This window comes from Crinia signifera, chromosome 6 (assembly GCF_055691185.1).
Source record: "Crinia signifera chromosome 6, ASM5569118v1, whole genome shotgun sequence".
Taxonomy (NCBI): domain Eukaryota; kingdom Metazoa; phylum Chordata; class Amphibia; order Anura; family Myobatrachidae; genus Crinia; species Crinia signifera.
Window position 1 is genome coordinate 167,202,304 of NC_139222.1, and position 15,633 is coordinate 167,217,936.

The following is a 15,633-nucleotide window of genomic DNA, read 5'->3' on the forward strand; positions in this document are numbered from 1 at the left end:
TTTAAGTAAAAAATAAAGAGCATTTAATTGGGAATTAAAATAAAAAGGCAGACTTTTATACAAACAGTGAAATACCAGATTATACATAAAACACTTTCCCAATGTATATATTACTTCTGAAGATAAGCAGGAACTCCGGAGGTAAAAAGGTGGGAAATACTGGTTTCCCCTTTTATTGTCTATTACCAAGAGGTCATTTCAGTTGATGGCGCAGTGATTCACATCCAGTAAACTTTGCAAGGTGCAGAATGTTACGCACTTCTGAGTCATGAGCTTATCAGCAGAGTCCAGTCTATTATGTCTCTCATACTATTTCATTGTTTGGCCTTCTTGACAATGGTGCCCACAGCAGAGATGACCGTCGTTTTTGAGCCACTTGCACTAGTTGTTACGGTGACGACAGAAGGCAAGGTGGCAGTGGTTGTGAGGATGGTTGGCTGGGCAATTGGTATAGCAGAGTCCCACTTACTTTTCCTTTTTTGTGCATCTGAAGTAAATATGACATAGTATAGGTTACTATAACAGTGAGATTACCAGCCATTATGTGTTAACTTAATTTATACAGCTCTTTTACACTTTCAGCAATCATTAAACAGTGCAAATACCTGCAGTGGCTGTAGTCGTTGTGCTGGTTGTACCAGTTGGTGCACTGGTTGTTGTACCTTTCTTAGTGCCAGTAACAAACTCAATCTAGTCACAAAGGACAGAAAAATAAATAAATAAATCACAACATTAGACTGAATACTCCAATAATATGTTTACTCATTTAATATTTCCACCCACAACTACAGACTGATTTTGTGGAAATTATTTTGATCCCTCAGTTTACATTCAATCGTATTTATTATTTTTTTTTTAGTTGAAACGGTTTGCATTTAGTATTAAACTTAGTTCACTCTTATGAGCTCTCTAAATAAATAAAGATTTGTTTGAATAAAAAAACTTTATTAGGAAAACTTAGATGTGACAAACTGACACAGTCAATGCTCATAAAATTGTACTCCCCTGAGGGCAGCTTACTTTTAAGCCTTGTCCTCAAAACTACTCCCAACAGAGCATGGTTTCTAGGTCACCCGGCAGGTGCACAGGTGCACTCATTCAGACACAATTTAAAAAGATCCTCAGTTAGAGATAATTATTACACTTGCAATTCTGTGTGGAGACCTGGAAAACGTGCACTGTGTGGGGGTCCTGAGGACCAGGGCTGGGAACCACTGGCCTACAAGATACCCCGCTACACCCACCTTTGTTCGTTCCTTTTTTGCCTTTTCGAGCTTGTCCATTTCAATCTTCTGGGCTTTTGCTACAGACAGGAAGAAAAAGCATAAAAAAATTACAACTTTTTGACACTTCATATTCATGTCTAAATGGGAAACACATGATTTTTTTTTTTTTTAAAACTCGGCTTGTGCAGAGTTCAAAATAAAGGAAAGAATAAGGATTAGATTTATCAAAGGTTAGAGAAATATAATTTTCCAAACAACCAGCTCCATTAGAATGTGCTTTTTCCTCTTGTAGACCATTTTTTTTTACTCCATGCGCCTTTCAACAGCACCTAACCCTAGGGAATGTATTCAATGTGGCCCACGAGGGGGTTAGACGGCGGGGATTGCAGAAAACATGCGATTTTAGCTGTTTAACCCCCGCGCTGGCCGCTCACCCTATTCAACACAGCAGGGAAATCCTCGCTGTCAGAGGACAGCGAGGATTCCCTCAAACAGCGAGGCTCAGGGCTAATGTAGGGAGCCCGCTGCATTTAGCCGCGGGTCTCGCAGTTTCAGTGGCCGCATACACCATTTCCCCCTCACTCCAAAAACGGAGCGAGGGGGAAACAGCATATGTAGAGGGGTCAGTGGAATCCTGACCCTGCAAGCTGTGACAGCAAGCAGGCAGCGCTGCTCTCAATCACAGCTCACCAGCAGCATTGTATATACCCGTAGGTCTCTTCCACACTAATAATTACTTCAGTGTTCTGTCCCACGATGAAACAAATTTTAATTTACAATGTCCTATATTGCTTTATTTTCTTGTTATTGCTCATTTAGGTTTTCTGTTAGGTGCTGCAGAACTCCATAAATAAACTAGAATATGTCCTTTTTGAAACAGCCTGTAAATTGACTCTTAGTGGACTGGTTGGTGTTTGTTCCTGGTCCACTTCATCCTTCTCCACGCTTTAACAAATCTCCCTTTTAGTTGTAAGTATATAGGCCAAATATAATAAATGTATGAATGCCTATTAACAAAACCATTTATTTTTTAAGAGTCATTCCAGCACCAAATCATTTTACCAGAGTATAGGGTAAACTATAGTCAAGCCCAAATTGCATATTAAAATTAAGCAGGTGGGTCCAAATGATATAAGATTATTTTTTTTTTTGGAAACTCCTGAGCAATACACACTGGGCCTTATTTTGGTTCATTCTTTCTGACAAAATCCTTCATAGATGGGCAAAACCATGTGCACTGCAGGTGGGGCAGGTGTTACTTGTGCAGAGAGAATTAGATTTGGGTGGGGTTTTACTTCAAAGTGAGATCTATATTGCAGTGTAAAAATAAAGCAGTCAGTATTTTCCCTGCACAGAAACAAAATTACTCACCCAAATCTAATTCTCTCTGCACATGTTACATCTGCCCCCCCTGCAGTGCACATGGTTTTGTCCATCTAAGAAGGATTTTGTCAGAAAGAATGAACCAAAATAAGGCCCACTGTGACCAACACAGGAAGGGGTATAGAGTAAAGCCATGCATTTCTTTTATTTCCTCCATATTTGCCTTTGGGCAGCTGCTTTGTATGTAGTAATTGCACCATTGTATATTTCATAATAATATACATTTTCCATGACCAGTTTATAGGTAATACCTAAATATTCTGTATTATACTACTTTATGGCACAAAAACTACAGTAGAGCCTGGTGCTCTGAAAGTCTAACCAACTTCAATATTACTAATCAAAAGAGAGGATTGAACCAAACCCCAAACAGAATCCGCACTTTGGTGCAGAATATACTAGGACTATAATAAAACAAAAAAACCATAAAGTGCATACCAAGAGCCTCATAATAAGAATCTTCTGGCCACCCATGGGGATCAAACATATCCTGCAACAGAAAACATGGCACTGTCAGAGAAGTGGTGGATAAAGCAATGCAGTTACTTAGTCACTTCTCATGAGTAATGGGCTGGACTGTTTAATGGATACCAAGGGAAAAGGTGCTATGGCCCTTAGTAACCAATTCGATACTAAGGGTTTTTCAGAGTTTATAAAACAAAGCAAACAAGTGACTGACTGGTATGAGCACAGGCCCAATGACAGTAGTTTGGGGCACAGCAGTCTAAAACCCCATCATTCTAGGGGGCCCTAAGAAAAAAAAAAAAAAAGAGGAAGTGTACCGGGCCCCATGATTTCATTTTCTGTCCATTTTATAAAAGTTTTCAAGAATATTGCAAACAATGAAATATCAAAATGAATGCCTATAAAACATAGGTGACTGGGATACAATAAGGAAACATTATGTTCTCATTTGTCTATAGGGCAACATGAAAACAAAGAACAGGATTATCCAGCCACCCCACATTTTATTACACGTTTTCTCCTATACCATGGATAAAACCTGACCATTAATGATGGGGTACCGCAGGCATCAGAACGTCTCAAATTTTTGTAAACAAAAGACTTATATTACCATCTAAAGGGCACTTAATATTAATATCAGTTTGGTCTGTAACAGGGCTTACAATGCAGTGAGTGTATTGTTTTCCCTTGTATACAGCTGGGGGTTGCATCACTGGACAGAGACTTCCAGTTGGTGAAATGGAAATAGATGTGCTACGAACACACACGCTAGGACAAGATGCTTTGAGAACAGTGGCCGATAGTCTACAGGCGAGTACATGGCCGGTGGTTGGTGCTTCATGGCACGTGTTACTATCCTTTGTTTCACTTAGTACAACCCCATCACTTTATGGCCCATGATTAAGGTGCAGATGAGCACTGAGATAGCCATCAGGTTTTTGAACACTCGCTGCTATTAAAACAACTTCAATCTGCCAATGACTTCTAATAAGTGTCTATAGAAGGCCTGGCCAACCTGTGGCTCTCGAGCTGTTGAAAAAATACAAATCCCAGTATGCTTTGCCACGGTTTTAGCATTCCCTAACAGCAAAACATTAGCAAGGCATGCTGAGACTTGTGGTTTCACAACAGCTGGAGAGCAACAGGATGGCCAGGCCTGATCTGATCAATGGGGTAGATTCAATGGAGTGCGCAGTGATTAGCCCCGGTGTGGAGCAATTTGAGCTAATCTAAGTGTGCTGCTAACTCAGACTAAACTAGGGCTGCAATACTGTTTTGTGCCCTAGCACAGCGCAAACAGCATTGCAGGAGGCACTAAGTCAGAAAATGCAATCCCACGAGTACCGGCACTCTCCGACTCAGCAGCATGCTGATTAGAATAGCTATGGGGAGCTCCCTCTCGGTGCTATTCACAGCGCTGAGAATTGGATTGACCCCTACACTGCTTATGAACTTTTCATTTTGTTATGCGACTGATTATTTTATTCCCCCTCCCCCCTAAGGAAAATCATGCACAGTTTCAAACGGACGTCCGATATGGGAGCATGATGTCTCCGCGTAGGCTTCAATAAAATGTGGCAAAGAAAAATATTCACTAGGAATATTCAGGCGCTTTGACAATGAGCTGATCCTACAATATAAGCTGCTGCCTAGGAGTGAGGGTAGTCACTCCTCACTGGTGCAAAAAAGAAAGGAATACTCGCTCAGAGCGAGTTTAGGCAGCGCTTAGATCAATGAATGGAAACAAAATTTGTTTACAAAGGTATAAATCTTTTTACTGGTTTAAAAATGCATATATACACAATATAATAGTACAGTCATGAACAAAAAAAACATAATAAAACTAATTAAAATTGAGAAGGTGGGGAATAAAAGTAAACTGGAATTAACGGAAATAAAGTTAATAAAGGATGTCCCGCCTCAAAGGACATATATTAGTGAGCAAAATATTGTAGTCACTTAATTTGTGGAAAAACAGGTAAGTGCACTTTACCAATTGGAAGTTCTGGATCTTTATAGAACAATTTGTGATGGGGGCTGGATAAGTCCTCACGATGAATGCGGCTGTTTGTCGTGCCGCTGGAGGGGTCAGTGATCGCTAGATGGAGTAGGCCTCTGTGATGAGGTGTGAGACAGATGGAAAGTGTCTCCAACACCAGAGGGATGTTGCTGTGGCGATATGACCAAATGAAGTTCCAGAAATGTGGGAGTGTGGCTTCCGTGACCCAGGGACGGCCTCACTGGTATAGATGTTGGTAACCAGTGGTATCCGGGAGCACGGTGTCCGCCTTGTAGTATGATATCCAGATGAGCAGAAATAGGATGAATGTCCACAATGGAGTAGATCTCACAACAAGGTCCTGAGGCTGGGATGGGGGTAGCAGATCACCTAACGCGTTTCACTGCGTCCTGCAGCTTTATCAAAGGTATGGGGGGTGTGTGCCAGGTGCATGGCTGCAAGGGCTTCAGGCTGAAGGTGCTTGCACACACCCCCCATACCTTTGATAAAGCTGCAGGACGCAGTGAAACGCGTTAGGTGATCTGCTACCCCCATCCCAGCCTCAGGACCTTGTTGTGAGATCTACTCCATTGTGGACATTCATCCTATTTCTGCTCATCTGGATATCATACTACAAGGCGGACACCGTGCTCCCGGATACCACTGGTTACCAACATCTATACCAGTGAGGCCGTCCCTGGGTCACGGAAGCCACACTCCCACATTTCTGAAACTTCATTTGGTCATATCGCCACAGCAACATCCCTCTGGTGTTGGAGACACTTTCCATCTGTCTCACACCTCATCACAGAGGCCTACTCCATCTAGCGATCACTGACCCCTCCAGCGGCACGACAAACAGCCGCATTCATCGTGAGGACTTATCCAGCCCCCATCACAAATTGTTCTATAAAGATCCAGAACTTCCAATTGGTAAAGTGCACTTACCTGTTTTTCCACAAATTAAGTGACTACAATATTTTGCTCACTAATATATGTCCTTTGAGGCGGGACATCCTTTATTAACTTTATTTCCGTTAATTCCAGTTTACTTTTATTCCCCACCTTCTCAATTTTAATTAGTTTTATTATGGTTTTTTGGTTCATGACTGTACTATTATATTGTGTATATATGCATTTTTAAACCAGTAAAAAGATTTATACCTTTGTAAACAAATTTTGTTTCCATTCATTGATCTAAGCGCTGCCTAAACTCGCTCTGAGCGAGTATTCCACAGGAACAGGAACACATCCATATTTAGTTAATGTTTATTACAATAAATTATGGCCAAATAGGCCTCCTATACTCACCTTCGGATAATTGGTGCCAAGTTCATCAATGGAGCAAAACTGGATGAGTTTTTCATAAATGCTGGAGGAAGACAAATTTAATATTTTATATTATAGATCTATTGTAATATACTCTCTACTTAGCCAAGGGCAGGCCCCTACAGGACAGAACGTTACCTGGGGTTCCGGAACTCTTTCTTCTTCTGGATAATTTGATTCATGTCTGTGCCTTCTTTCAGCTTTTTCTCATACAGTCTGTGAATCTTCTCCTAAGAAGAACATAAATGGGAATTGTGTAACTATGGACATATACATTAAGGCCATTTCTTGACTCCTCTTTCATCTTATGCTGCCTACACAGTGACAACTTGATGCCAAACCTGGCTGACTGAACAGCCAATTAGGGTAAGCATTTACCAATATGTTGGTCCTCCCATTTGAAGTCAACTGTGAGTGACATTAGTCCCTGTAGCAAATGTAGGGGTGTTTGGCTGAATGCCAGACACCAATATATATGCATACATATTGAGCATCAGCGGTGCAGCAGGGCCAAGCCATATGGCTGAAGGATGTAATTTACAGACAAATCATTTGTATATACAGGTCGAGTATCCCGTATCCGAATAATTCCGAAAACCAGACATTCCAGAAAGTGAAAAAAAAATTTTTTTTTTGCTAAAAACTCACTGGGGACATTTGTAACAGCACTACTGAGGACATGATATTTAACTGGCACTATATATGTGCAAGACAATGATTGCTTGGCATTCAAATTCAGTGCTGAGATAGTACACACATTTTGTTTCACGTTTTGAAACCTTGTTTTTTGAACAAATAAAATATATTTGTGTGTATTTTATGTGGTAATAAAATATATTTGTGTGTATATTATGTGTTTATACAGCATACATGCAAGATACTTCAAAATACATCATTGAAATATTCAAAATACATCATTGAAATATTAAAATATTCCGAAATACGGAATAATCCGTTATCCAAAATTCTCCTGGTCCCGAGCATTTTGGATAAGGGATACTCAACCTGTACCAGCTGTTCTGCACGTGATCCATTGCCCAGTGTGTACCGGTCATTAGAAACCACAGTGCAACATCTAACTGGTGACAGACACACCTGTGAAAAATACCTCCGCATGTAGTAATCAGTAAAGACACGCACCAATGGGGAGAGCTGGGGCTGGAAAGTAAAAGCACAACACTAAGGGGTAAATTTACTAAGATGGTTGTTCTAGTTCAGATAGGATGTTGCCATGGGCAACCAATCAGAATCTACTTATTCATTTAGAACTGTTTAGGAGATAATAGATGGAATCCGATTGGTTGCCCATAGCAACATCCCATCTGAAATAGAACTCCCACCCTAGTAAATAAACCCCTCACTGTCATCATCTATTGCTAAGAAGTGAAGGAAGCTTGGCTAAACCCAATCCTGGCATTTATCATCTCTACACTAAACTCAGGTTATGTCTCCTCTCACATTACAAAAACGTAACGCTTGGTATGAGAAATATGTGGAAAGCAGACAGAGGTCAGTGTGCAGAAAATAGTGGTGATAGGATTCATAAATGTAAACGGTGGAGCTCAGACAGCCTTTAAGTACATAATCATCCCTTCAGCTGTCAGTCTTCTTTGTTTGCGTTTTAATGAGTTATTCACAAAATGCTGCAAGCTATTTTTTTATTTAACCACAATACATGCATATAATAGGTTTATTATGAAATATTAATCGTTTCAATCAATTACTTTTGTTCTTTACTTTTTTTAGACCAAGCGCTAACCAACTGTATTTCCTAAACATGGTATTAATGCATTTATATAAGTGTCTCAGGTGCACGTAAACACTACATACTGACTACTTTCTCTTCAGGGCCTACTTTGAATAAATAGGATATATTTATTTGTGTGTGTGTGTGTGTGTGTGTGTGTGTGTGTGTGTGTGTGTGTGTGTGTGTGTGTGTGTGGGGGGGGGGCTGATAATGACATTCTAAAGCACAAAGAGAAAGTGAGAAGGGTGAGGGATGGGTGTATTAGCTAACATGGGTATGCAACACAGACAGAAGTACAGCACCAGAATCTGCATGCAGTAGAAGTACAGCACCAGAATCTGGATAGAAAATACACAATGTATGTGATTGTGAGGGCATGAATCAGCATGCACAGCTCTGAGGGGTAAGACAGAGGAGCCGCCTCTGTCCTTGGTGGACTCTCACACCTACATACTGCATTCTTTGTAGACATACGTGGCAATTTCCAAGCAGGAGAACCCCCCCCCAAGTGGTATCCACAGCACAAAATAAAATAAGAAAATAATAACACCACTTTTTTTTATGTATGGTTGAAGGGCCAAGCTTGCCAGGATCCTTTCTGCACAACTGCTATAAAACTGTAACAGAGATGGAAGAGATAGGGGCTGTAATGAAGTCCTTGAGTTGTACCTGAAGGTGATTAGAACAGCGGCCTGGTGGCTCAGGGGGAATTTTGATATCATCTGGTGACATGTTTCGGACCCTCTCTGAAAAGGATGCTAAACAGAGAGAAAAACAAATGCACGTAAGGTAGGGGAGAAAGCAATGCCTCATGGCTCTGCAGCAAATAGCAATTTAATGTGGAAAAGTTGCAAAAGGGTTAACAGGTGCCGGGGTGATTAACATGACATTTCAGTGCTGCCAAATCACAGGATTAATTCTGCTGTTGTGATGTGGAGGGGTGGGGGAGGCAGACACACCACTGCTTATTCTTGCTGCCTCTGGCTCCTCTGATGGCTTTTGCACCCTCCACCCCTTTTCCCAATGGATGGGAACAATCGCCCTCTGTGTGGCCCATAATGCCACAGAAAGTTGCACATCAGGTGTTTGGTTACAACTTCACAACCAACCGGACATAGCAGGAACTAGTATTAATGCCCCAAAACTTCATGTTTGGATGAGCCGTGACACTGATAGAATTAACACATTCACTATTAACATGTCTGCATATCAAAGCTTTACAGAGCAGTCTGGCAGCAGCAAAGAAGGACTCATTTTGCCAAGCAGTAAAGTCAATTAAACAGGTTCAGTCAAGAACACCTAGGAGGTGTCCTTTCCTGTCTCTATACAAAAGAACAGTGTTCGTGTGCGTGATAAGGAGAGTGCATATAAACATCAGCACTATAGAAAAAAAAAAGTGCTTTGGATTGTTGATCATCCTAAAGGGCATAGGGCATAAAGTCGCACTGGCTTGCTGAGAGAAATGCCAATGACAGAACAAAGGCTCACACTCTTCCTCTAAGGACAGGCATTGAGCACAAAAGTGACAGGGCAACTGCAATTAAAATTGTCATCAGCAAAACACAGAGGCAATGGCTGCAACACTGTATGTGCAAATATTAGAGCAGGAGGCAGTGACGGATGCTCATTGGCTGATATTGCACAAAGATTAAGCAGACTTAGAAGCAATTTGTATGAACCAACAATCAATTCTTCAATGAATGCTATAAGTCATCTAACGATGCATAACATTAATCCCACTTACTCCAAACCTGGAGGAACAGCAATGCCTACACATGTCAAACCCTCCTCCCCCCTGGAATCACACAGGATGGATTACACTTGTTCCAAAGCTCGTACACACATACAGTGTCAGTAAGTGTGCCCTACGGCTTGTAGCTTTACATAAGGCTGAAGGGTGTGTCAGTCCCCGTACACACCCTGCTACAGTCATATCCGCAAGGTGAAGCCTCTGTGTGCCACACTTGTGTCATCCTATGATTGTTGAACGGAGAATGATTAGATAATATAGGATGAGAACTACCAGATTCCAACACTGGTTTATAGACTGTGCTGAATAAAGCAATCTGCAGATACCATTAATCTGCATGTATAGTACGGTCTCAGCTGGAAGTAAAAGGAATGTCTTGCGGTACTTCTTTACTTTCACGGCGCCACTAGAAATCGCGGGCATCGCGGCCATTGAATGCACTAAAAATCGGGTGCGACGCGATGCCCGCGATTTCCCATAGGGACCAATGTTAAATTTCTCAATTGACCCGATTTTACTGTTCAATGCCTCAATTGACACGATTTTTCCATAGGAAACAATGTTAAATGGCCCACAGAGGCCAAATAGCCACCCTGAAGTGTGAAATGGCCCCCACAATTGTTAACGCCACCCCACGATCAACGTGAACCCGAAGCGTGGCGAGCGCAGCGAGCCCGCGAGGGGCGGCGGTACGCGTCCTCCGACCTTTTCATACCCCCACTATCCACGTCGGCGTGGAGTTGAGAATAGAATAGTGTGGCGAGCGCAGCGAGCCCCGCGAGGGGACGCTGATACCTTCACAGGTAAACGCGTCCCTTCGCGGGCTTCACAGGTATCCTCGTGCGCTCGCCACGCTTCGGGCTCGGTGGCTCGCTGCGTTCGCCACACTATTCTATTCTCAACTCCACGCCGACGTGGATAGTGGGGGTATGAAAAGGTCGGAGGACGCGTACCGCCGCCGCTCGCCACGCTTCGGGTTCACGTTGATCGTGGGGTGGCGTTAACAATTGTGGGGGCCATTTCACACTTCAGGGTGTCTATTTGGCCTCTGTGGGCCATTTAACATTGATTCCTATGGAAAAATCATGTCAATTGAGGCACTGAACAGAAAAATCGTGTCAATTGAGAAATTTAACATTGGTCCCTATGGGAAATCGCGGGCATCGCGTCACACCCGATTTTTTAGTGCATTCAATGCCCGCGATATCCTATCTGTCCTAATCTAGTAGCGCCGTGAAAGTAAAGAAGTACCTGTCTTGCTGCAGCTGTGACACTAGCAATGGGAAATGGATCAATGTAAGCAAAAAACAAAATGCCCTGTATATTATACAAATAATTGTCTATGTCATCTATAACAGGGACACTTACCCACCAACTCCTGGGGGTCTTTTTTCTCCAGCTCAGACTGTTCCTAGAAGAACAAGGATAGATTCAAATTAATGATCAATTAGAAGTAAGATACTTTGTGGCTCATGGAGAGTTAAACACAATACTACAACTTTTTGCATATCAGATCTATATGTTTTAGTAGTATATAAAAAGGTCACGTAGCAAGGGACATTACTTCACAGAAAAAAGCAGTCATTCAGCGAAAGGACATCAGGAGGATAGTATTTACCTCCACTTTAATATCCCAGCCAGCCTATCTGTATCCCGCTGTTAATAGACTCTTTGGGCCATTTAACAATAGTGCAGCCACTACTGTAAACTCTGTGGGCTGCAAAAGACGGACCTCAAGGAAGTGCTTAACTCTTTGTCCAACCCAGTTCTTAAAATGGAGGTGCCGCTAATGTGCACGGTTAATTAGGAACAATCCAAATGTATACTGAAATTATCTCAGCACCATCTAAGGGAAAGTCCCCCCCCCCCCCCTTGAAAAAACCCCAAAACCTATATAAAAACATAAACGTCCACCTGCTGCGCCCACCAATGCATTACAATCCACAAAAGGGATCTTTATCAAGGCTCACAAACACTACATTGGAAACATAAGTATCAGTGACGACAGATATTTACTCTACTTTATTTAATAAAAAAAAAAAAAAAAAGAGGATTGGAATATTATATGTACCCCCCCCTTCACCCCCCCCCAAAAAAAAAAAAAAAAAAAGAAGGAGGACAAGGGGCAAAATGCAGCAAAGTGTAAAATGTGGCCAACCTCAGAAAGTGCGGTTTACGGAGGATTGTCCACTTCCAAACATGCACCAGGCCTGGAATGCAATAGATTCCAGAGCTTGGATGCGGTGGGCAATGCTATCTTTAACTTCCCTTCTGCAAGGGATCCAACTAGATCCTTTCGACCACACAGCTCGCTCAACGCATGTGCCGATAGGAGTTTCTGGTTTAGGACCCGGAGTCCTATCACCACAACGGACAGCTCTTACGGCAAAAAGCTGCTCTTTGCTAAAAATCTTCATGCACACAGTGTTCATAAACAGGGATATGCATGCGAAGAGTGGGATGCTCCCCAAGCACAATGTGATGCTTTCTGCATCCCGCCCTTTGACATAAGCACAGATTTAGTATGGTGTACTTTGGCAGAGCCACATGTTTCTCCAATATCCTATGTAACTGAGATTTATTACATTTTCATGGTCATACGGCACAGAGTATAATGTATATTTTTTGTGTAGCAGTTATATTACAGGGAATTAGGCATACTAAACAAAAATGGAAATGTATGGTATTTCATTTAAGTAATTGTACAATCTATTGTATTGCTATTATAACCAGATATTTGCTTTTCACCTCAAATATACTCGCCGCCCCCCCCCCCCAAAAAAGTCAAACTTTTACAAAATGTTTATGAAACACTTTTTTCTGATTTACCAGCAGTAGTTTATTCTAATTATACTATAAAGAAAAACATTTTTTTTCCTGTATTATATTTTCTCTGTGTATTGTTAAACAAACATTTTATAAAAACTATACACCATTGAAATGTACTGTATTTCAATTCATATCTAATGCTGCAGAAAAGGAAAAAAATCTAATGCTAAAAATCTAATCTATCTAATGCAGGCCACACATCAGACCAACGTTCTTTCAATCATCCAACTAGTTGCTTGGATGGAATAAAAATATGGTACTGGATGGGAGCAAAGGACAATCAGAAATGTGCTCACAAACCCAGGAAAATGGACAAAAACATTCAGTCAAATTGTTTAAATCAAACAGGTTCAAGTAGAGTACCATGTCCGAGTGACAGTTTTTGTCCTTTTCCAGTTTTTGGGAACAAATTTCTGAAGTAAATATTACATTTGCTCCCATCCAGTACCTTATTTTTTATTCCATCCAAGCAACTAGTTGGATGGTTGGAGGAAAGTAGGGCGGATGTGTGGCCAATATAATGCTGCACAATTTTTTTTACAGAACTATATAGGAGAAGTAGAAAATGTAATTGTACCACAGGTGTTACTTTTATATATTCATTACATGTAATGTTTTTCAGCAAAGAAAGAAAATTACACATCTAAAAACACAATAAATTGCTCTTATCTTGTAATGCTAGATTTCCTACATCTTCCATCTATTTGGAGGTTATACATTACTGTTCACATAAAGGGCAGTAGATATGTAACATAGTGTGAAATGGACCTGGAATAGACCCTAAACCAGGGGGTGGCCAAACCGGTCTTTGAGATCTTGCAAAGGTCAATGGAAATGACCTAGCTGGTGCATAGCTGTAGTCATTACTAACTGTCACATATTCAAACATGCTGCATTCATTCCTATTATAGAGCCACAGGTTGCCTGAAAAACAAACTGTTGGTAGATCTTGAGGACAGGTTTGGCCACCCCTGCCCTAAATGAACATCATGCATTTTCTAGTAGCAGTGTAATCAGTATACAAGTACAGTTGCGATTCCTCAGCTTCATCACTAGTAATGTGATGCTGCACAACTCTGCCAGATGTCAAACAATAACATAGTTAAGCAAATGTTACGGCTATGCAAATACAATCAATATGAATTTATTCAAAACCACGAGAGACCGCTTCCCAGGAGCTGTTTCTAGTAGAGTCCTAAAGAGGAGGAAAGTAATGGAAAATAGGTTTGGAGATTAATAGGGGTATTCAATGTCTGTCGAGTTTTGTGAAATCGCGAGTTTTTATGTTATCTCGCCCAGAATCCTTAGGTTTCTCGTCCTCGATTATTCAATCTGCATTTTTTCTCGAATTTTTTATTGTCCCGTTTTTCATATTTTTTCGATTTGGTCGACTGTCGAGGGCACATAAGCTCGCATTATCGAGCATTTTGTCCACACATTTTCGTCGACTTTTCTCGTAACCTATGCAATCTTTTCTGTTTTTGGTTTTCTCGACGTCAGTTTCACCAGTTCTCGTCTTGCAAGTCTCGCCAGGCTTGTGTGGCGTGATTTTAATATTATGTATTTATTTTGGTCCGTGTAACAGATTTGTGATATATACCTATATGTAATAGTCTACTATTGTTATCTATTTTGTGAACTACTTGTTAAGAGTGTCTAAAATCATTTTAGGAAGGGGTCATAACTTTATTCTTGCTGGCTTCTTCCGCAGCAAAATGCAAGCAATATTTCTGCTACACCCACGTACAGCATACACTTCCTCCTCAAACTCGCTCGCTCACACGTGGCGAGCAGCACAGGGACTTATATAGAAGATGTCGAGGCGGGAAACGGGAAAAAGTGACGCCCACAACTCGCAACATTGTTACAACCTCGACGGGAGTGGTCTCGCTTGATTGGCACATTGAATACCCGAGATCTCGCTTCGTCGAGCTAATATAATCTGTCGAGCAAAACGAAAAAGTAAAATACTCGCCGAGGAAAATAAAATCGACACAGATTGAATATCCCCCTAAGGGGCAGATTTATTAAGCTCGGTGAAGTGATAAACTGTCTGGTATTTACCACCGGTCAATCAGCACTGAAGATACAGGATTGGTTTGAAAAATTACAGGTAGGAGCTGATTGGTCAATGATAAAAACCACACTTTATCACATCACTGAGCCTAATAAATCTACCCCTCAATTTGGAATAATACACATACACAGATGTGTTATGGCAAAGGGTTTTAAGCACAGGATTGGGGTACTACAATTAGCTATGGCATTTAACTCCCGGGTTAAGAGCCCAAAGCAATTAAATTACTGCCTGCAGTGGGGACGGTGCACTTAATGCAGATTTCTGTACACAAGTGAGGAATGTGCAATCCACGTAAAGGGCACCCTCAGGAATAGACATGGGCTTACCACACATTAGCTGTGGGAGCTTGCTACGGGCACTTAGTCCTGGAAGCCTGCAGTAAGCCGAGGGACTAAGTGAATTCCCCCATTGTTGCTGCAATTTTTCTTCCAGCATTTATTATATTGAACATTTCTTCTAACTAGATTATCCTGTACGGTCAATACATTGGTCTGCAGATATGTCATAGTGCAATTTTTTTCTTTTTTTTATAAATCAAGTAGCCTTGGCATCACTCTTACATTTTGCCCTTGAAATAAATATTCCGATTTAGAAATGAACCACATTTCAACTTTACATCAAAATGGCAAAGAGCGGCACAATTGGCACGGACTACAGCAGAAAAGTCCCAACACAAGTGTAGACCTTTTATCATTGCACCTACACACACACACACACACACATCCTAGCATGCACAGGAAACGTTACATTATACTTATGCTCCATTTGTATTTGACATTATTTTGGCCTACAAGTAGAGACGGCAGCTAGTACATGAACTCATAA

The 15,633-nt window shown here is 41.2% G+C and overlaps 1 protein-coding gene across 2 annotated transcripts in view; it reads right to left on the reverse strand.

The window, feature by feature from the left end:
- SAP30BP (SAP30 binding protein) overlaps positions 1-15,633 on the reverse strand; it is a 42,083-nt gene continuing 26,450 nt past the window's right edge. For both annotated transcript variants that reach the window (XM_083148012.1, XM_083148011.1), the window contains 8 exons: positions 11,268-11,310; positions 8,819-8,907; positions 6,541-6,632; positions 6,385-6,445; positions 3,048-3,099; positions 1,245-1,303; positions 606-690; positions 1-487 (listed from right to left, as the gene is read on the reverse strand). In XM_083148012.1, the coding sequence (XP_083004138.1) occupies positions 315-487; positions 606-690; positions 1,245-1,303; positions 3,048-3,099; positions 6,385-6,445; positions 6,541-6,632; positions 8,819-8,907; positions 11,268-11,310 (654 nt within the window). In that variant the 3' untranslated portion in view covers positions 1-314. The remainder of the gene's footprint in view (positions 488-605; positions 691-1,244; positions 1,304-3,047; positions 3,100-6,384; positions 6,446-6,540; positions 6,633-8,818; positions 8,908-11,267; positions 11,311-15,633) is intronic.